The 23,088-nt window shown below is 46.0% G+C and overlaps 1 protein-coding gene across 7 annotated transcripts in view; it reads left to right on the top strand.

The window, feature by feature from the left end:
• The window catches only part of FGFR1 (fibroblast growth factor receptor 1), a 101,465-nt gene that overhangs the window by 49,920 nt on the left and 28,457 nt on the right, over positions 1-23,088 (top strand). For 4 of the 7 annotated variants that reach the window (XM_060283073.1, XM_035139887.2, XM_060283070.1 and 1 more), the window contains 3 exons: positions 7,396-7,519; positions 18,152-18,342; positions 20,200-20,350. In XM_060283073.1, coding sequence (XP_060139056.1) covers positions 7,396-7,519; positions 18,152-18,342; positions 20,200-20,350 — 466 coding nt within the window. Of the gene's footprint in view, positions 1-7,395; positions 7,520-18,151; positions 18,343-20,199; positions 20,351-21,419; positions 21,565-23,088 lie in introns of all 7 variants that reach the window. The other 3 variants (XM_060283074.1, XM_035139888.2, XM_060283072.1) reach the window with 1 other exon arrangement.

Below are 23,088 nucleotides of genomic sequence, written 5' to 3'. Positions count from 1 at the left end.
ATTAGAGGGGCAGAGGTCTTAGGGCCCCTCACGGGGGAAGAAGGACAATTGCCCCCACCATACAAGGCTTACAAAGATGTGTTTTGTGAGAAGGAAGCAGACAGACTACCCCACCCCCCATAGGCCTTAGGGCTGCAAAATTGACTTGTTGCCGGACACTCAGCTACCCAACAGCCAGCTGTCCTCCATGTCAGAGGTGAAGTTGGCAGCATTAAAGGAATTTCTGGAGAAGAATTTGTCGTGCGGCTTCATCTGTCCATCCAAAGTCCCAGGGGGCACCCCTGTGCTCTTCGTGAAGAAACATAACACCTCAGAGTTGACACCTTGCAAATGTTGTCCCTATTTTCAAAAAGGGGGAAAGAGAGGACCCAAACAATTACCGCCCAGTCAGCCTGACATCAATACCAGATCATGGCAGATCATTAAGCAAACGGTCTGTGAGCATGCGTTTCTGAAAAATAAATCATGTCAGACTAATCTGATCTCATTTTTTGACAGAATTACAAGCCTGGTAGATGAAGGGAACACTGTGGATGTAGCCTATCTTGATTTCAGCAAGGCATTTGACAAGGTGCCCCATGATATTCTTCTAAAGAAGCTGGTAAAATGCGGGCTAGACAATGCTACCATTCATTGGATTTGTAACTGGCTTACTGACCGAACCCAAAGGATGCTCATCAATGGCTCCTCTTCATCCTGGAGAGTAGTGACTAGTGGGGTGCCACAGGGTTCTGTCTTGGGCCCAGTCTTATTCAACATCTTTATCAATGACTTGGATGATGGGCTTCAGGGCATCCTGAGCAAGTTTGCAGACGACACCAAATTGGGAGGGGTGGCTAATACCCCAGAGGACAGGATCACACTTCAAAATGACCTTAACAGATTAGAGAACTGGGCCAAAGCAAACAAGATAAATTCTAACAGGGAGAAATGTAAAGTACTACACTTGGGCAAAAAGAATGAAAGGCACAAATACAGGATGGGTGACACCTGGCTTGAGAGCAGTACATGTGAAAAGGATCTAGGAGTCTTGGTAGACCACAAACTTGACATGAGTCAACAGTGTGATGCAGCAGCTAAAAAAGCCAATGCAATTCTGGGCTGCATCAATAGGAGTATAGCATCTAGATCAAGGGAAGTAATAGCACCACTGTATTCTGCTCTGGTCAGACTTCACCTGGAGTACTGTGTCCAGTTCTGGGCACCACAGTTCAAGAAGGATACTGAAAAGCTGGAACGTGTCCAGAGGAGGGCAACCAATATGGTCAAAGGCCTGCAAACGATGCCTTATGAGGAACGGCTTAGGGAGCTGGGTATGTTTAGCCTGGAGAAGAGAAGGTTAAGGGGTGATATGATAGCCATGTTCAAATATATAAAAGGATGTCATATAGAGGAGGGAGAAAGGTTGTTTTCTGCTGCTCCAGAGAAGCGGACACGGAGCAATGGATTCAAGCTACAAGAAAGAAGATTCCACCTAAACATTAGGAAGAACTGTTCGACAGTGGAACTTGCTGCCAAGGAGTGTGGTGGAGTCTCCTTCTTTGGAGGTCTTTAAGCAGAGGCTTGACAGGCATATGTCAAGAATGTTTTGATGGTGTTTCCTGCTTGGCAGGGGGTTGTACTGGATGGCCTTTGTGGTCTCTTCCAACTCTGTGATTCTATGATTCTATGACTACAGGCTTCTGAACAAGGTAGTGGTACCCAATCGCTATCCCCTGCCATGCATCGGTGACATGCTGGAGAGGTTGGGATTGGCAAAGATCTTCACTAAGTTCTACTTGAGACTTACTACCTGATATGGGTGAGAGCAGGAGATGAGTAGAAGACCATCTTTTGTGCAAGATACAGCACTTTTGAGTACTTAGTCATGCCATTTGGATTATATTTGGGAACTGCGACGTTCCAGGCGTTCATCAATCATGTGTTTGCGGGGGGGGGGGTCTGGTGGACTTTACAGTGTTGTGTTATGTAGATCAGTGTTTCCCAACCTTGGTTCTCCAGCTGTTTTTGGACTACAATTCCCATCATCCCTGGCCACTAGTCTTGCTAGTTAGGGATGATGGGAGTTGTAGTTCAAAAACAGCTGGAGGCCCAGGTTTGGGAAACACTGATGTAGATGATCTTTTTATTTACTCAGACACCCCTGAAGAGCATGTAAAACATGTGAAAGAGGTGCTGCAGTGGCTCAGATAAAATCGGCTGTATGCCAAGTTAGAGAAGTGTCAGTTCCATGTGACAGAGGTGGATTCTTGGGCTACCACATCACCCCAAGGGAGTACACACAAATTCCGCCAAGGTGCAGGCAGTGGTGATGTGGCAGGAACCCAGAACCAAGAAAAACTTGCAACGATTCCTGGGTTCCGCAAACTACTACCGTAAGTTCATACCAAGATACTCAGGGCTTCCGGCTCCTCTCATGAACTGCTTAAGAGGTAAGAGACCCTGCCAGTGGATGCAAGAGGTGCAGAGGGAGTTTGAGAGCCTCAAGGCTATGTTTACCTCAGAAGAGTACCTAGCGCATCCCGACCCACACTGACCTATGGTAGGTCAGACTGACGCGTCTGACTATGGATTGGATGGAGGCTCGTAACATTATACAGGAGGCAGCAACGAAAACCAACCCAATGAAAAGGAAATGCAAGAAAGCAAAGTGGCTGTCCAATGAGGCCTTACAAATAGTGGGGGAGAGAAGGCAAGCAAAATGTGAGGGAGATAGTGAAAGATACTGGAAATTGAATGCAGCTTCTTAAACGAGCAATGCAAAGAAATAGAGGAAAACAACAGAATGGGAAAAACCAGAGATCTGTTCATGAAAATTGGAGATATGAAAGGAACATTTCGTACAAAGATTACCATACATTTCGTACATTCCGTACAAAGATTACCATAATAATGGACAAATGTGGAAAGGACTTCTAGAGAAGTAGAAGACATCAAGAAGAGTTGGCAAGAATACATAGAGGAATTATACCAGAAAGATATGGAGGTCTCATACACCCCAGGTAGTGTGGTTGCTGACCTTGAGCCAGACATCCTGGAGAGTGAAGTCAAATGGGCCTTAGAAAGCACTGCTAATAACAAGGCCAGTGGAAGTGATGGTATTCCACCTGAGCTATTTAAAATTTTAAAAGATGATGCTGTTAAGGTGCTACCCTCAATATGCCAGCAAGTTTGGAAAACTCAGCAGTGGCCAGAGGATTGGAGAAGATCAGTCTACATCCCAATCCCAAGGAAGGGCAGTGCCAAAGAATGCCCCAACTACCGCACAATTGCGCTTATTTCACATGCTAGCAAGGTTATGCTTAAAATTCTACAAGCTGTCTCTAACAGGGTTCTTGTGAAAAGCATATGGAGAAAGGGGAAACCATATGTGTCTCCTTGAGCTCCTTGCAGGAAATAACGGGATACGAGCATACTAGTAGTGATGGCGGTATAATGGCATTATATAAAATACAAAGCGGGAGTGTCCACGGCGAGATGCATGCTCCCCCAGGGCCCAGGTGCCTTTCTTAAGCAGCCCTCAGTGAGGGATGTGCGAACCCACCACCACCAAGCAGATGCTACAGGTGTGGGGTGTTATGACGTTATAGTGCACGTGTGGTGGCAAGACCAGCTGCCTTCAGGTGCCTCACCTGCAGCAAAGCCTGTCTCTACAGCCACAGCAGGTGCTGTAATTCTCTAACCGTTTGACTTGACTTCTGAAGGCGCTCTCTTGCATCGTCACCCAAGACACATGAAAGCCAACAACAAGAATTAGCTGACTGACTGAAAAGCAGGTGATTGATCAAGACAAAAAGCTTCGAAATGGGTTGATGGTCTTTTTCCCCCTCCTTCCTGGAGCTTCTTATGCCACATCACAGATTACGTTCCCAAATTACGTGCCTGTTGCAGCTGGGAAAGTATTCTCAGCATGTCTTGCAAGCAGGGCCTGCCTCCAGCTAGATGTGGTGTCATCATCTCCGAACCTCTCCAAAGCCAGGCGGAGGCGTTTGGCTGAAAGTGCGACAATGCAGAAGTCATTCTGGCACTTGCTATGGACGCTGCTGCCTCCAGTTAGAACAACTTGTTTCCATCTGCAGTGACTCACAAGCAGAGTGTGGCCTCTGCACCTCCCACTCTTGGCGCAGCCAGGGACCCTCTGCTACAAATAAAACTCCTTTAGCAGCAGCCACTGACGCAGACAAGAACCATCCTGTTCTACTTTCCCCCTTTTTAATCTTCACATCTGGCTTTAGTGAATCAGATGGTCCCTGTCATTTTTCTCCTGGGCTGAATCTGATCAAGCAACAGCTCCTGGGCACTCCCTGAAAGTAATGGCTCCCCCCCCCCCCAGAAATAGTCATTGCTGCAGCTTCCTTAGTTTTAATCTGCCTTCCCATGTTGCAGCTTTGCCTTTGTTCTCTTTGCTGCCTTTGCTAGACAAGGTTGGTAGCAGCTGCAAGGGGAGGTGTGATGCAGAGACGCTGACTACCTGGCCATGACTCTGGCTTCATACTCCTAGCACATTCCAGCGTGGAGGACCAGTTGCCAAAGACCGGCCAGAAGCATTTTGAGTTGAACCTTGGACTGGGGACCTTTTTCATCCCAAGGGCCGCATTCCCATCTGGGCAGCCTTCTGAGGGCCAAATGCCAGTGGTAGGTGGGGCCAGAGGCAAAAGTGGGTGGAGCAAAAGATATACATTTACACAGAGACACAAGGAAGAGGCATTATGCAGTCCAGGGACACATTCCAGCCAGGAAAAATGGGGCGGGGAGGCAGGATCAGTATTGTGCTTCCCACAATGGCAGCCAAATGCATCACACATCCCATAAGCAGGGTTTGAAGCCAGGTGCTCTTTTCTGTGATTTGTCTCTGCTCCCTCAGCAGATGCAGAGGTAGGCTGCCCAAAGACCTGGAGAAAGACAGAGGTGTCTCGACGGGATACAGTGGTGCCTCGACTTACGAATTTAATCTGTTCTGAAGGCACCTTCGTCAGTCGAAAAATTCCTAAGTCGAAAAACGCCATTGGAGTCGTGATTTCCCATAGGAATGCATTGAAAACGGAAAAATTCATAAGTCGAAGCAACCCTATCTAAAAATTTGTAAGTCGAAAAATCCATATCTAAAAGCGCCATGGGTTTTTCCCCGGATGTCGAGACATTCGTAAGCGCGCGGCCATTACCCCCATTCGTAAGTCGAAAAATTCGGTTGTTGAGTCGTTCGTAAGTCGAGGTACCACTGTATTTAGCCAAGTTTGCTCTATGGAACCTCCTGGTTCAGAGGCTGTCGGAAGTGCTAGAGCTCAGAAAGCATGAAAACCTAGGACTTCCATTCAGTGCTGGGGGGGGGGGATACCTAAAAAACAACTTGTAATGCAGTGGAACCTCGGCTGTCGAACATTCTAGAAGACCATTCGACTTCCAAAACGTTCAACAACCGAGGCGAAACGGAGATGCTTGGAAACCAAGGTATACTCAACCTGTGTGATATGTGTAGAGATTTTGCTGTTGGACAACAATACAGTCATACCTCAACATCCGAACGACTCGACTTCCGAAGGTTTCGACTTCCAAAGTCGATAAACCCGGAAGTCTTTTCGCTGCGCACGCTGTCGACACATGCGCAGAAGCGCAAAATCACGCTTTGCGCTTGTGCAAAACAGGCGCTTCAACAACCGAAGACTTCAACTCATGAAGACGGCCGCGGAACGGATCGTCTTCATAAGTCGAGGTACCACTGTACTGAAAAGTTGAGAGTTGGCTTTGGTTTTTTACTAAGCACTTAGGAAAAATACCAACCGTATGCTTTTCCTCACCATCTTGCATGTAAAATTTAAATAGCAAATACACACATACACCATTTATAAAAAGGAAAACAAATCACTGTGCTTCCCACAGCTCGCACCCCCAGTGCTACAGGCCTAAAATAACTCCTTAGGAGCCAGACGCCTGTGCACATTAACCTGGGAGTAAGCTCACCTGAAAATAGTAGGACTGAAACATCTAGAACATGCCGGCATTAAGCCAGACTTAGATTGGCTGAAGCCTTGCAGTTATGCTAATTTGGATGGAAGTGGCTTTTTATAGTACAAAGATGTTCCACTATGGTAAAAGGAAGCAATGTTTGATGCCTTCAAGCACCAATTTCCTCTTAGCTTAGATATTTTCACAACAGCCAGGTGAGATAGACTAGGCTGAGACTTGCTGACTGGACCACGGGAGGAAGTGGGCAAAAACATAAGGTTTACTGTTTAAATTTTTGTTTCTAGGATTTATTTATTTTTTCTTCAGCTCATGGTGTCTTTAATTGTTTTGACCTATTGGTCTGTTTTTAAATTTTTGCTGCTTACCAGCTGTTTCATAAGGCATCTTGTGAGGGTTTGCAAGGCACAACATTATTTGTATATGTGTCATAGCTGCCAAGTTATCCCTTTTTTAAAGGGATTTTCCCTTATGCTGAATAGGCTTCCTCGCGAGAAAAGGGAAAACTTGGCAGCTATGATCTGTGTGTGTGTGTGTGTGTGTGTGTGTGTGTGTGTGTGTGGTATATACTCGAGTATAAGCCGACCTGAACATAAGCCTAATTTTACCTCAAAAAACCTGGGAAAACTTACTGACTCGAGTATAAGCCGAGGGTGGGAAATGCAGCAGCTACTGGTAAATTTCAAAAATAAAAATAAATACCTTTCCCAGCTGGGGGGAGAGGCGGCAAGGAAGGACCCCTTCCTCGACGCTTCTTCCTCCCCACCACCTCACACAGAGCAGGCATAGGATGGGGGTTCGGAGGGAGAGTCGCAGCGCAGCGCTTGTCCAAACTCCCAGTCCTGTGCCTTTCTCCACCGCTGCCCGTCTAACTCGCATATAAGCTGAGGGCGGCTTTTTCAGCACATTTTTTGTGCTGAAAAAGTAGGCTTATACTTGAGTATTTAGGGGGGGGGGTGCATGAGAGAAAGTTTAAAGTGGGGTTGTCTAAATGTCAAATTCTGTGCCGAATTTTGTGCCTGTGCAAGTGAGTTCACCAATGGCACACATAATATTATACACCATCCTGGCTAGACTTGGGCACAGTGAAATCTCCTTTGTGTGGGAGAGCAGCTGGAGGAATTTCAAGACCGGTTCTTGTGCTGGCCAACGAAACTCGTCCCACTCGTCCATCATCCTAGTTTCCAGATGTAGCCAGCTCTGTTGTCAGCCCAGCAGCTGGCAGCAATTACTCTCAGTATAGCAAAAGGGGGAAAACATGACCTCGAACAGCAATTATGTGCAGCTTAGAACATGCAGCACAAGAGCAGGCCAGACCTTTGGCCCTGCTCCTGAGATGAAAAGGCCCAAGGGGGCAGAGCCGTTGCTCCCTTCGCCTCAGCCATCAATCAGCAGGTAAACCTTCCTGATCAGCCTGTGTCTGTTTCTCCACAGGTCCGTCATGCCACCTGGAGCATCATCATGGACTCGGTTGTGCCATCAGATAAAGGCAACTACACCTGCATTGTGGAGAACAAGTATGGAACCCTAAACCATACCTACCAGCTTGACGTTGTTGGTAAGGAGACCTGGACAAAGGAAGGGAAATAGGAGGCTGGAAGGAGTGGGGGATCCGAGGGGGTTAGTTATAAATTGCTTCCCTAGAGCAGTGTTTCTCAACCTTTTTTGGGCCACGGCACACTATGTTCTATGAAAAAAATCACGCGGCACACCAACTCTGTGCCGCCCTATATTTAGTTTAGTTTGTCTATAGCCCCTGCTTTTTGCCCAAACGGGCCCCATCCACCACCCAGCTGAAGTTCCCAAGCTGCTTGAAACCCACAAACGTTACAATCCGTCCCTAGTCCAACATTTACTCGCAAGTAAACCTCGCGATCAGTTCGGTGGGCCTCAGTCCCCGCCGCCCAAGCAAGCATCGGCATTCAACCTGGCGACGCAAAGCTAGGCATTTCTACTCGGAAGGAAGCGCCGCTGAGTTTTAGTGGGTCTTGCTACCTGGCTAGTGGCTGCAACCGGATTGCAGTTTAAATCGGATTTGCGTGTGCAGCCGGTTCCGCGGAGGCCATTGGGACGTTTCTTCTCAAATAATTGGGATTCGGCACATCTTAGGACACATTTACACGGGAGGAAGAAAATCCCAAGGGAAGCTGGCGCGACCTCAGCCTGTAATTTGCCACGACGTGCGGCGACGAGAAGGGCAATTTACATTGTCATGTACCTGGCGGCCGCCAATATACAACACTGACCCACCGGAAAGGAAGCCGGCCGGGTCACGACATGGGCGCTCGCCTCGCGTCGTGACCCGGCCGACTTCCTTTCCGGCGGGTCAGCGACATGACAATGCAAATCACCCTTCTCGTCGCGGCACACCAGCCAGCGTCTCGCGGCACACTAGTGTGCCGCGGAACAGCGGTTGAGAAACGCTGCCCTAGAGAGATTTTCTCTGTTCAGAAGTCAGTAATGATGCCACACTGGTCAGAGCCTCAATGGGTAGGAAAAATGTCTCTTTACAAAGAGGCATTACAAGGAAGCAACACTTGATGCCTGTATTGCAAGCACAAAGTCCTTCTTGCAGCCATTTTATCTCTTCTCTGGAGCTTTGCAGAAGCCACATGAAGTAGTTTTGGTTAAGAGTTGGTGACTTGCCCAAGGTTAGGAAGCAAGCAAAACCATGATGAGTTACAGGAGTTTAAAATACAGGTAGGTAGCTGTGTTGGTCTGCCGTAGTCGAAACAAAATTTTAAAAATTCCTTCCAGTAGCACCTTAGACACCAACTAAGTTTGTCACTGGTATGAGCTTTCGTGTGCATGCACACTTCTTCAGATACACTGAAACAGAAGTCTCCAGACCCTTATATATAGTGAGAGGGTGGGGAGGGGTATTACTCAGAAGGGTGGTGGGACTGGGTGTTTGACTGATAGGTGTGGTAAACCTGTTGACGACTGTTAATGACTGCAATTGGTCTTACAGGAAAAAGCAAGGGGTGAGATGGCTAAAAATAGCTTTGTCATGTATAATGAGATAAGAATCCAATGTCTCTATTCAGACCAGGTGTCTCCATGGCTTTAAGCTTGGTAATGAGTTGCAATTCAGCAACTTCTCTTTCCAGTCTGTTTCTGAAATTTTTCTGTAATAAAACAGCTGCTTTTGAGATCTTGTATAGAATGTCCTGGGAGATTGAAGTGTTCTCCTACTGGTTTCTCTGTCTTGTGATTCCTGATGTCAGATTTATGTCCATTTATCCTTTGGCATAGGGTTTGGCCTGTTTGTCCAATATAGAGAGCTGAAGGGCACTGTTGGCATTTGATGGCATACACAATGTTAGAAGATGAGCAGTTAAATAGTCCTGAGATGGTATGTTTGATGTTGTTGGGGCCAGTAATGGTGTTGTCCTGGTGTATGTGGCAGCAAAGTTGGCATCTGGGTTTATTTCAGGCTCCGGTACCAGTGCCCATGTTAAGAATGGTGGTTGTATTATTGTGGGTGAGGAGTTGTTTAAGATTGGGTGGCTGTCTGTAGGCAATGAAAGGTCTTCCTCCCAGAGCTTGAGAAAGAGAGCTGTCATTGTCTAGGAGAGGTTGTAGATCTCTGATGATGCGTTGTACTGTTTTAACTTGGGAGCTGTATGGGATTACTACTGTTGTTCTGTTATTTTCTTTTTTGGGTCTGTCTTGCACCAGGTTCTCCCTGGGTATCAGTCTGGCTCTGTTGATCTGTTGTTTAACTTCATCGGGTGGATATTTTAGTTCTAAAAGGGTTTGCTGTCGATCTCTTAGGTGAGAGTCTCTGTCTGTAGAGTTGGAACAGATGCGGTTGTAACGTAGGGCCTGGCTATATACAATGGATTGTTTGGTATGTTTGGGGTGGCAGCTAGAAGCATGTAGATATGTTTGTCGGTCAGTTGGTTTATGGTGGTGTTAATACGCCCATCCTGTATTTTTATAGTAGTGTCCAAAAAATGTATTTCTTGCATAGATTGATTCATTGTTAGGTTGATGGTGGGGTGAAAGTCATTGAATGTCTGGTGGAAGGTGTCCAGGGTCTGTTGACCATGTGTCCAGATAATAAAAAGATCGTCAATGTATCACAGGTACAAGAGAGGTTTGAGTGGGTAGGAGTTTAGGAAACGTTTTAAATCTGCCATGAAGATGTTGTTATACTGTGGGGCCATGCGGGTGCCCATAGCTGTGCCGCTGATCTGGAGGAACAGATCATCACCAAATTTGAAGTGATTGTGGGTAAGGACAAAATGGCAGAGTTTGGTAGCAAAGTCCGCTGTGATTTTATTTGAAATGGTGTTCCTTATGGCTTGTAAACCATCATTGTGTGGGATGTTGGTATACTGAGATTCCACATCCATAGTGGCTAATATTGTTAGGAAGATTATTCAAAGATTGTATTTTCCTCATGAAATCTGTGGTGTCATGTACGTAGCTGGGAGCACTGATGGCTTGTGGTTTCAGAACAGAGTCCATATAGCCAGAAACACCCACTGTAATAGTGCCAATACCTGAGATGATGGGGCATCCTGGATTTCCTGGTTTGTGTATTTTAGGTAGAAGATAAAAAGTTCCTGGTAGAGGTTCCACTGGTGTGTTTGTGAGGATCTGTTATTGGATGTGTGGGGGTAGCTCCTTAACAATCCTGTTCAGTTCTTTTTTGTATTCTTGTGTGGGGTCTGAGTCCAATTTCATGTAAAAGGCGGTATTGGAAAGTTGTCTGTGAGCCTCCTGGATGTAATCAGTTTTTTTTCATGATGACTACAGTTCCACCCTTGTCTGCCTCTTTAATTATAATGTCTGGGTTGTTCCTGAGATTATCTATGGCTCTCCTTTCAGCATGGTTCATATTTTGTTGTAAGCGATGGTGTTTTCTGGTCACATCCGTTTGGATTCTGTGGCGGAAGCAATCAATGTACAGATATAGTGTGGTATTGCGTCCATCAGGAGAGGCCCATCAGGAGGGGTCCACCTAAACATTAGGAAGAACTTGACAGTAAGAGCTGTTCGGCAGTGGAATTTGCTACCAAGGAGTGTGGTGGAGTCTCCTTCTTTGGAGGTCTTTAAGCAGAGGCTTGACAGGCATATGTCAAGAATGCTTTGATGGTGTTCCTGCTTGGCAGGGGGTTGGACTGGATGGCCCTTGTGGTCTCTTCTAACTCTATGATTCTATGTGGAGTCCCTTTTTGTGTAACATTTTTTCGGTGGTCAATGTTCTGTTTCTTAATGTGTTGGGAGGGTGGTGGTTGTTCCCCAGTAGGTTGAGAGATGTTGTGTTGTGAAGATGTTGTTTGTTCTACTTTGTCTTGTTCTTGTGTGTGTTGAAAGTACTCCTTCAGGCATAAACGGTGGAAAAATGCTTCCAAGTCCCTTCAGCACTGAATCATGCGTGGGGATTTGGCAGGGCAGAATGATAGTCCACGTGAAAGGACCGATTCCTCAGCTGGGCCGAGTGTTTGCTGTGAGAGATTGACAATAATGTCGATCTTGTTGTTTTGATTAGTAGCCTGTAGGTTGGAAGGGTTAGAGAGTTTTTTGTTTATCTGTGGTAAATGAGAGTGGTAAATGGTTTGTTTTTCCTTGTGGAACTCTTGCCAGGCTGGGTGATTCCTGATAGACTTGTCCAGTACAGAGAGTTCCTCCTTCATTAGCTTCTGTTTAGAGTACAGAACGCCGATCAGATGTTTGAGCAGCTTCTTTGAGAAAGTGTGGCATAGTTTCCTTGCATATTCAGTAGGATAAGTAGATTTTTTTATTAAAAAAATGTTTCAATGAGTTTAAAATGTGAAACTGGACGTGTTAAGGGTACTTTTTTCTAATCAAGGTTGGCTTTTGGTTTGCTGTAGAAAATCAGGAGTGGAATATAGTCATCCGAGCACAGACGGGGTGCCTGCTTTATTTCCGGCGTCTCATCACTTCTTTGCCTGTGCTATGTTACAAATTATGCGGCTACAGATGTTATTTTTAATACATATCAGGTTGCCCGGATGTTCTGGTGCTTTTGTTTTTTTACCATGGAAAGTTGGAATGGTGGGGTGGAGAGAAACATTCCTTGTGCGCTTCATCATTGGGGTGGGGGGGGTTGTGTTCTCTAGTCTCTCGGTGTGCTGCTTTTGCCCCAGGAAAATGCAGCCGCAGGACCAGGGGGCAGAGCTGAGCTGTTTCCACTTCCTTTGCTCCTTGGTACACACAAAGATTGTGTAGGCAGGAATTCTCTGCCAGTGGTCGGATGTATGTGGTTCAGTGTCAGGAGGGGGAGAGGAGACCGTGGTTGGGTGAATTTTGTTTCTTGGCTCTGAATTGTCTCTTTGTCCTGAGGTGTGCCCCGACCGAGTGGGCTCAAGCAGCTGGCTGTGCAGCCCAAGCATGAAGCTGTATTTCATTTTTCACTTATGATCATTTTAGAGGCCAGATGGAAACACTCTCTCCTCCTTGCCACCCTCCCCAATTAATCTCCTTATTAGCCTTAATTCCCAACCCAGGCAGACTGATCTCTGCCATTCCACTTGTAGAGTTGCTCTAAATGCCACTAAATGAACCATTAAAAATGCAATTTAATTTGATTACACTGAGCAAACTGAAGGGAATAGTCTGCAAGGGGGAACAAAGGGGGTTGTGAATGCTCACTCACCACACTGGCAGGCCCTTTGTTAATCAGCTATGCCCTCATTAGGTTTGTCTGACCTTTGACCTTTGATGAATAGCTAGCCACCCCCAAACCCAAACCCCAGTTTCTTGACAAGAACTTCACCTGCCCACTTCTTCTTTGCTGCCTTTGACGGGTGTCATTTCGTGGTGCTCTCAAGTGCAATTGGGGGCCCATTTGCCAGAAGAGGTGGCCTGGGATGTGTGACTCTGGCCCTTGAACCAGAAAGGAGCTTGTATCATTCATTCATTCATTCATTCATTCATTCATTCATTCATTCATTCATTTGCTGTATCTTGATAGTTATATAACCTAAATTCTCTGGGCTGCTCACAAAAAATGATGACTTGCAGCTGGGCATCCAGGGGTAAGCTGCTTGGACAGTCACGATGTTCCTGCGGGGGTCTTTTAGGGTTGGGCTCAGGGGCAGCGCCCAGGGCTGCGCTCAGCAGAATGAGCAGGGCTGGCTCACCATGTCCATCTCACTGGGCGGAAGCAGCTATTCAGGATTTCAGGCAGGATTCTCTGGGAACTGGAACTTCTTTTTATTTCTCACCCTTCACTGCCCCACAGAGATGGTTGGTTTAACAACCCCCTCCTCTGCCGCATCCCCCCCCCCCCAATCGCGGCCTCCTTGCTTCTCTATACCCCAACTCAATTCCAAGTGTCAGAGCTGCCTTTTTAGGGTATTGTAAGACAGCCTCCAAAGAAACAATGGAAATCCCCAGAGCATTTGGCAAGCTGTGGGGAGCGCTGTGTCGCTTATTCATTCTTTTATTTGCCTGCATCTGACCTGGATTTTTTCTGGGTCAAATGGTGTTAAGAACTGCTCAGAACCTTCTGAAGTGCCCTTTCCAAGCTGTCACCTGGGTCAGCTGAGCCCAGGTGGCTGAGGGAGACCATGGTGCCTGTGAATTGCCCAGGGTGCCTCTGGGACCCCCAGCCCCAGCCCCATGCACACCATCAGGGGGACAAAAGGACAGAGAGTTTTTATCAGATTGCATACACTATACAAAAAGTTTCCAAAACAAAACACACCCAGTTAAAAACATAAAACCAGATAAGACAGTGTAAGTTCTGATAAGACACACCAAGACAAGGAAGTAGTATTGTCAAAACTGTTCCTAAAACAGGATTAATGGGCTCAGTTTCTGTATAATATGATTATTGAGTCTGAGCTTGGGGCTCTCAACTATGTTAGTGGTTTAAGAATGTGAAACCAAGGGGCATTTAAAGTTCTTCCTAATCTTCTTAGCAGGGGACATAAGGTTGTGATCTAAAGCAGCAGCAACCCTTTCTCCAATATTTGACCTCCCTTCTTTTCCCATGCTGAACAGCAAAATATTCCCCAATGGTTTATCTGGATCGCCCATATCTTTTCTTAAAAAAACCAAAAACCATTATTAATATTATTATTATTATTGGAATTCTCAATACAAGGAAAGAAGACCTAGACGGCAGTAGGCCACCAAAAATTAACAAACAAGTACAGCTGAACAATGTACAGCATTTATAATCAATGTAACAAAATAAATATTAAATAAAAGAATAAGGAGCTTGCATATATTTGTAATTACAGTGGTACCTCAACTTCTGAATGCCTCGACTTCCAAAGGTTTCGGCTTATGAAGTCGGCAAACCCGGGAGTATTTTTGCCGTGAGCGTGTTCTGCACCTGCGGTCTGCGCATGTGCAAAATCGCGCTTCGCGCATGCACAAAATGGACGCTTCGACATCCGAAGGTTTCGACTTACGAAGAGCGCCGCGGAACGGATCGCCTTCGTAAGTCGAGGTACCACTGTATATTTATGCCAAACAAATCATTGCTCTCTCAGTACCATCTCACAATGTGTATTGTTTGTGCATAGATCTTTTGAAACGTACCAGTTTGTGTGGCAAGTTGGCTGCAAGTTTGATTTCATTTACAGTATTTTTAGCTTGTCCGTCTGTTCTTAATTGTTAATGTTTTACTTGATGTCTGTTTCCTGTGTTCAGTTAATATTATGCTCAATACATGAAGGTTTTTGTTTCGTTCTTTGCATTTTGGAAAACAGATTGAATAAAACGGTTAAAGGGAAAAGGTGTGATCTTGCCCGTTTGGCGCAGGCCTCTTAAGTGCAGAAGAGGCCGACTCTGGCTCCGATCCTCTCTCCAGGGCTGTTTCCTTTCTGGCTCAGGAAACCCTATAAAGCTCTGCAGATAAGATGTTCCTTAAATCCAGGCAAGAACAGCCTTTGGCAGAGAGAGGGCTGGTCCTGTGATGTTTACTTCAGGAAGTAGAATATGGTTTTAGGATACAGGAGGGCCCACTCCTTAGCTAGAGGGATTAGAGGAGGAAGCAGTCCCTTTGAATTTTTAATAAGTGACTGGCTAGGATGATGATGAAGAAAATCTTGGCTCCAACCTCTTGCAACGTAGAGGGGGAAATAACTTCTTAATCCCTGCTTTGTCACATCACAAGTGAAGATGCGAGGTTCACAGACTGGCCGGGGGGGGGGGCGCTTTCAGTTCCAGGCCTGCCAGCCTAATTCTCTTTGTTTCTGGGAAGTTTGTGTCCAACTTCTGATCTGCACCTGACTAGTTGTTCATGCTCACTTGATTGCTTCACAGCTTTCTTGAACCAAGCAGGGCCAAACACTTTTTACAGAGCAGCCCCTGTTTCTCCAGCCCCAGTGTGAATGGAAGGGAGCACCCCAGCGTGACCTGCATTGCACAGGCTGCCTCACTGCAGACAAACGGGGGTCTGGATTGTCCACCAAGCTATTTAACATCATTCTGTGTGAAGCCTCTTGGAGCAGATTCCAGGAGATTTGGAGAGAAGCTTCCTTGGTAGGCAGGTGACTCCCAGCTCCATCTCGCTGCTCCATCTCCACCCCACCCCCAATGTACCAGAGATACTTTTATTAAAAAATACGTGAGAAATTAATCACAAACACTGATGTGATAGGACAGAACTTATAAACTCAGTGTTGTTCGAAAATGCATCATTATCCCATGCTATAATATCCCCAAAGCAAGGAGTCCGTATCACCCAGCAAATAAATACATTCACCCCTTGGCTTCCAGTTGAGCTGTGTGACACAGGAAGAGGTTCAGTGGGTCATGGGGGAGAGAGAGAGAGAGAGCTCCAGGATCATGCTGAAAGTTTAGGGCACATTCATGAGGAATTGGAGCTGCATTATCCACAGGCTCAGGTGTCCATTTCAGCAATGTGGTGTGAATTCACATATCTAGTACAAGCTGCATAACACACCAGAGGGGTATTAAATAGGCAAGGAGAATCATAACTATGCCACGAAAGAGATGCCTTGAGCAAATGTTCCAGTTCATGTGAAAGAGGACTTTTTAAAAACCCTTGTTTTAAAAAGAAGGTCTGGAAAGAAATGACAGCAGGTAAAACGACAATGCAGTGTAAACATTAGCGTGCTCTTAACGAAATATAACAATATCATGCTCCTACTTTGGTGCTAAAGCAGAAGCACAAGAAAATAAAAACTGAGTGTAAGACAACCTGTGCTGACATGCTCGTGCAGAAGGCCTGCACAGGGTATCAGGCTTAAGACCAGTGTGGGGTTGAGAAGAGATGTTCAGTGATTGGTAGAGATTGGAGGGACATTTGCAAGGCAGCCTAAGTGGCCTGGGCAGATGCACCCTTTCCAGAGCACAATATATACTCGTTCCCTCCAGTATGTCAAGTTTTGCTACTTCACTGCTCCACTAACACTAAAAAAAGCTTGGCTTAGGTGGCAGATATAAACAGGTTCTTGTTCACAGGTGCTAGAACAAACACCCTCTCTTCAGGTAAAATTGGTAAAAACATGAAATTCAGTATTTTCTTTCTTTCTGCTTGCCTTTCTTCCCAGCAGATAAGACTGAATATTCCAGCAAGCTATAGTCTCCACTGCCCCCTTTTCCGTTATGCTGGAAGGCCAGATTGCTTACACTAACACAGAGTCTTTATCAGTTGCATGCCTCAGCCTGTGTTTCTGGCTCTTCTCCCCAGCACCATGGGCAGGTATGTGCAGAACGTAAAAAGCTTCCAAAAGCAAATACCTTGTGCCCACACAATGCTCACTAACAGTACGTCTGCACTGCAGCATATTTGGTACATGGAAACATTCAGGCACAAACTGTTGGTGCCAGGCTCAAACTTCCTTGTGTGTGCAGACATCTTTACTACTCTAGGCAACTCACTTCCACAAGGTTGTCATTACATGAGCATGTGATTTCTCTGTTTTCAGTTCAAAGTGCCTTGTGTGTGGGTTGTTTTTAAATGGAATCAGTAGCTTTGAAAATGAGCCTGAAGATCTGCAGCGCAGGCCAGCTAGCAATGCTCACTGCATCCACAGCTGCAAGTAAGCCAGTACTTTCTCCCATAGTCTCTTTGTCTCGCAAGGCCTTCCCCCTGAGGTCACTTCTCAAGCAGCACACAAACAAACACCAGCAGCACACCGTTGGGTTCCCAGTGATGCCCCCGCTTCCCAGCTGTCAATGATAGGGTCATAGCACTCAATACTGCTCAGAAGCAGGTTCCCATCGTACCCTGCTATGGCATAAAGCCATCCCTCAGGACTGTTGCTCCCACATAACAGCGGGAGGTAGTCATGCTGATTCCAGTTGTCCACGAGTCTGTGCGAATGTTATACGCCTCCAGAGAGGAGAGATGTGCTGTTCCATCAAACCCTCCAACCACATAGATATGATCATTCCGCAAGGCTACTCCAGCTCCTGAGTGTTTTGTGGCCATTGGAGTGACATTTGTCCAGTCTGCTCCATCTGAATCAGGAGAGGTGCTTGAGATGTTTGCCCAGGGCTTGGAGGCACTGATGGGCTGGATGCAGACTGGTAAACTGAGGCTGGTCTTTACACAGAGCTGACTGGCCTCAGCCTGAAGTTGGGCATTTTGTGCTTCCAGTCCCAGGGTGTGGAACACTCTTCCAGCAAGGATCCAGCAGGCCCCCTTGCTTTTCACTTCCAAGAGTCTCACCAAGACCTTTCTATTCCACCAACACCAAGCCTTGGCAGCTGTTCGGTTTTTACTTAAAGATTATCTGTTTTTTTTAACACCACTCCAATATTTTATATGGCTGTATAGAAATGCTTTAATGAAAAACTGAGGGTTGTTGGAGTTCATACATATTAGATTTGGGTGTTTGGAAGTAAGTAAGCACCACCTGAGGTGTGGTGGATGGTGACCAGGGAAGGGGCCTTCCCAGTATTGGCCCCCTGCTTGCGCCTCTCCAGAGAGGCTCACAGGGCGGCAATTTTGTAATGTTTCCAGTGCCAGGCAAATACCCTTTTGCTGTCCTGGGCTTCTTAAAGTTTGAGTTTCATTGTAAACTGCTATTTCAGTTGCTGGTCTTACGGACTGTTTTGTCTGTCATTTATCATTGATGTTGTTGTTGCTTTACTGTAAAAAAAAGACACCTGGAAACCGCCTGGTTGGAAGACAGTATATAAATGTTTTAAATAAACAGGCAAGTGGATCTTCATCTCTCTCCTTTTCCAGTTTGCCTGAAACCATTCTCTTCTGTGTCTTTTCCAGAGAGGTCACCTCACCGGCCTATCTTACAAGCTGGGCTCCCAGCTAACAAGACTGTCTCCCTGGGTAGCAACGTTGAATTTGTTTGCAAAGTCTACAGTGACCCTCAGCCCCACATCCAGTGGTTGAAGCACATTGAGGTCAATGGGAGCAAGATTGGGCCAAATAACTTGCCTTACGTGCAGGTCTTGAAGGTAAAAGAAAACCCCACTATCTCAAGTGATGGGTGACATTTTTGTTAACATGGGGCTTGTTTCCACTGCCTTGGGGGGGAGACATGTAAGGTGGCTACAAGACTGTTTTAAATTGATGCTGCAGGATAATCTATTTCCAATTGGTTGATCAGCCAGACTACGTCAAACCAGCTCAGTCTGGGCCCAAATTCCCCATTGTGAGATTTCTGCAGCAAAGCATGCAAAATAAAAATAGCTGTGGGAGGGTACTGAATTTGGCCATTCCCAGCCAAAGGAGTGCGGCTGGGATGCCATAGCATAGCACAGCACAGCACCAGCTGACCTCATTCAGACATAATGCCTAACCTAAGCATGCTTTAGCCCCAAGTGAAGAGGTCTAGCCTCCTTCCTGCATTTCCCTCTTCCCCACCCATGAGGCCAGGAAGAGTAACTTGAAAGCTTCTGCTTGTAGTTAACTCCAGGTTGTTGTTTCGTCTGAACCAGGATTTATGGTTTAACTCGCACTGTGGTTTTAAAACAATACAACTTCAAACTTGGGGTTATGAAGCTATAATAGAGTTAAAACACTATCCCTGCTTCAGATGGAACAAGAAGCTGGCATTAACTAAAAGTGGGAGCAAAAGTCCTTCCTGAAGTCTTCCTATCCCCCATAGGGAGGAGGATGTGAGTCTTATATGGCGCTGTTTACTAGGACATGCAGTCGCCCTAAGGCACACCAGTTCTTCTCCAAATATATACAGAGTAGATATGGTTCTGCTGGTGCTGTGGAGGATGTGTTCAGAATTTAATTCATATCCTTCAGCGAGGATTTTTTAAAAAATTGCATACCGCCCTATATCCCCAGGTCTCAGGGCCGTTCACAGGGTAAAATCAGAAGATAAAAACACAAAATACATAAACACCCCCCAACACATTTTTAAAGGGCATTGAATGTCAGTCAGCCAAAGGCCTGGTTAAAGAGGAGTCTTTTTGCCTGGCACCTGAAGGTGTACAATGAAGGCACCAAGCGAACCTCCCTGGGGAGAGCATCCCACAATATGTGCCTCACGTGCTGGCTCTGCTATTTCAGCTGTGCAAAAGCTCAAATCCCATGACTTGGGCTTCTGACAGCGAGCAGAATCCAACCTGCTCATGATACTAAAACCTGGTCATCAAGAGACATCTGTGGCTTTTAAACACTTTACAGTAGATTTCTTGAAGGAATGCTAAGCACCTTAAAGAAGAGAATTGAGTAGAAAAATGGGGGTTAGTACATTGCTGTTGGACCAATTTATCCCAGCAAACAGGTCCAAAATGTGGGTGTTAGACAGAGATTTTTATGCATGAATAAAATGTCATTTAAACTACTTTGAATCCCACCAAAATGATATTATAAAATAGTTTAAATTACTTTTAATTACAAGCTAGCGGTTAGTATGCCCAACAAAAGAGTATTGTGGCTTTCATGTTTGTTTACTTTTTATGATGTATCTAAAACATGTCTTATTCTATGACATAAATGGTATACTGGTTTTTTATATATGCTAAAAATTAATAAGTAAAAAGGCTTGCTTTGGAGGGTTTTTTGAACTGTAAAGCAGTTACCAAGTTCTCCAGGTTCTAGCATCTGAACTTGGCCCTGCCATACAGCCGTTAAGTACTGTTGCTCCTTTAGATGTGAGAGGGGTGCAGTCTGTGCCCCCAGGAGATATCCTTGCAGCGAGAGGGGGCGGGATGGGCAGAGAGTTTGAGTCCCCCCCCCCACCTCTGGCTTGTGGGCACAGGGAGATGCTCACTTGATTGCTGCTGTTGATCTTGGAGCGACGGTGCCCGTCCGTTGGCCATTGAGTGACTCCTGTGTTGTTGGTCTTGTTCTAGAGCTCGGGAATTAATAGCTCCGATGCGGAGGTGCTGACCCTGTATAATGTGACAGAGGCTGAGAGTGGGGAGTATGTTTGTAAGGTTTCCAATTATATTGGTGAGGCTAACCAGTCTGCGTGGCTGACCGTCACCAGACCCATGGCTGAAGGTAAAGGGGGAGAACGCCACTTTGGGGCTCTTGCTTGGATGGCCAGTCCTTTGTGGTGGGAAAACCAAACTCTTGTGGCTCTCCTGTTTCTTCTCTGTTTCTGGTGCCGTAAGCCATGGAAAAATCCTCAGAAGGGGCTGGTCAGTTTAGTTTCACGCCCTCCCTTCCCCGTTCCTTGTTTTAACAGATCATTCCCTTCTTTGACCTTTCTTAACCGTCTGTCTATATTAATTCAGCAAATATAAGAAAACATCCCCGAGATCCTTTTGCTGAAACATCAAGCTAAACCTTATTGCATTGGCTTCCCTCTATTTTTCTTGCTAAGGCTGCCAAATAAATACTTTAATCGTCTGATAGGTAACCGGTTAATTACATTGATTTTAGTATCGTAAACATCTAAATATAGGTGTCCTTTTGAGACAGCAAAATCGAAGCCACATAAAAATGTATGTCCATACCATTTAATTGTGCAGCCCTGCCAATTTTAAACTGGCTGTCACCAATTAATTGACCTACCAATGAAAATCTGGAAACCTGAGTTTTTTGTATATCTGATTTTGGGTTCTTGGCGTACCCTTGCAATTTCTTTTGTGTGACTCTGTTTACAGGAGCATGGCCTCTCTCTTCCCCTAGTGTTATGTCACTTCTTGACCCAGACCTTGCTCCCTTTTCTTTTCTTTTCTTTTCTTTTCTTTTCTTGTCTTCCACCATTATTCCTGTTCCCATCCCATGAAACTAAGCTGGTTCTTCCCCCCACCTAAGGTTAGTTTTTCCATGTGGCCCATCACCAGCATGCCAGATGGGCAGGGAAATTCAGTTTGGTGAAGGGTTGTTGTTTTAACATTGCCTCTTTAGGTCAGCCTGGATCGGAGGTTGTCCTAAGGCTCTCTGTTGCAATATGTCTGCAGTGGTGTCTGTGTTCCTTAGGAGGTCTTGGGGGGGGCATGTTATCCCTTCCCTCTTCCTCCTCCTGCACCTTGGTTCCTAAAGGGGTCTTACATTTGCTTGCCCTATTTTCCTTTTCTCTCTCTCTCTCTCCCCCTTTGCTTCCATTTTTTCCCCTTTCTAGACGGCTGGTGTTAACACAACAGACAAAGAAATGGAAGTCCTTCACTTAAGGAATGTCTCCTTTGAGGATGCTGGGCAGTATACATGTTTGGCGGGTAATTCTATTGGGATCTCCCACCACTCTGCATGGTTGACGGTTCTGGAAGGTATATATTGGTTCTGTTCCTTTTTCTGCCTCCTTGCTGTCCTCTTCTATGCATGGAGATGAGCATGCTGTGGTCCGCAAGAGCCGCCCCAAGATGGCAGAGTCGTCCCACAAATTAGTTCCTTCCTAGAAGAAGGGTTGCTTTGCAACAAATCTGATTGGAGCTTGGCAGTTGAGACATTCCCAGTGTGACAGTCAGTGAGCCATCTGCCCTGTTTTGGTCCCATTTTCCTTCTCTGCAGAATTGGGACGGTCCATCTCCACATCTGGTGGCTCTTGCTGACCAAGGCATGGTGAATTTCCAGTTTGGGCTTAACCAGAGGTAAGGTCCAGGTGTTCCGACAGAGCTGGTTCCATTCTCTTAGGCAAGATCAGTCTCTCCATGCACTTTGCTGCCTTCTCAGCAAGAAGTGCTAAAACAGAACCCACCTGTGCCCAGTGAACCTATGTGGATGCATTGGGGGAGATCATGAACCACCCACATACTGCAGTTAGGGGTAGCAGAGCTAGGTGTTTTGGGATTCCAGGTTTCCAGTGTCGGATACAGAGCTCCACACATACAGCCTCCTTTTTGGACCTTACACCCAACCCAGATTTTCAAGTTTAAAGTGGGTTCAAAAGGCAGCTATTGGACTGCAGTCAGTATAACTGGGTACTTGTGGATCCACCAGAGTAGGCTTATTTGATGGTGCTGAAAATTAGGGGTGCAGCTCCTCCTCTCACACACTTTTTCAGGGAGCTTCTACTTGCTCATTCCTGGGACATGAGTGTGGTCTGGCAATTGATTTGTCTTATGTTTTGGAAATGTTCAAAACTTTGCTGTTGACACAGGAGTCTCACTATGATGGTGTTCCAGTTGTAGAACCGAAGGCTTGTGCAACTAGCTACCTTAGCGTAGCTTCCCCTTATATCCATACATCTGTGCAAAGAAAATCGATGTAGTTCACCCAGCCAGACCCCCCCCCCCCACTGATAGGTGGCTATTTTTCCTCCTGGTGACAGGAGGTCTGTAGAGGGGGCCTTCAAGTAAGCTTGCCTTTACGTATCTACAACCTATTGTTGTAGGGGGATAAAAAGGGGGATAAAATAAACCATGCACAAGCCTTGGGTGAAGATTGCCCTTTTCTTAACTGAATTCATCTCTATGTGAGGTGGCTGTGATAAAATGGGCACACTCTGGATTCCAGTCCCCCAAGAACTGAGACTAGGAAATGGGCTCCCCAATATCTGCTTGCTTTCCCATAAGATCCCAAATGTGGCTTTGTTTTCTTGGTGGCCTTGCCTTGAAAGGGAATGGAATCTGGCTTTTGCTTAAGTTGAAGTCTCTGCTATTCTTCTTGCATTCTCTCTTGGATTCTACTTTGCATAAACTGCTGTTTTGTGGGCTCTTGTTCCACCCTGCCTGGTTGATGCAGGGCTCATTTTTCAGTCATCAACAGCTGGCTGGCAAGAACTGGTAATGTTCAACTTCAGAAAGTTTTTGAGGTCATGTGCTATTTGTACACCTACAGGGGGGGAAACTTTC

This window comes from Zootoca vivipara, chromosome 15 (assembly GCF_963506605.1).
Source record: "Zootoca vivipara chromosome 15, rZooViv1.1, whole genome shotgun sequence".
NCBI classification, from domain to species: domain Eukaryota; kingdom Metazoa; phylum Chordata; class Lepidosauria; order Squamata; family Lacertidae; genus Zootoca; species Zootoca vivipara.
The sequence above is the reverse complement of the archived record's forward strand: the minus strand, read 5'-3'. Positions and strand labels throughout refer to the sequence as shown.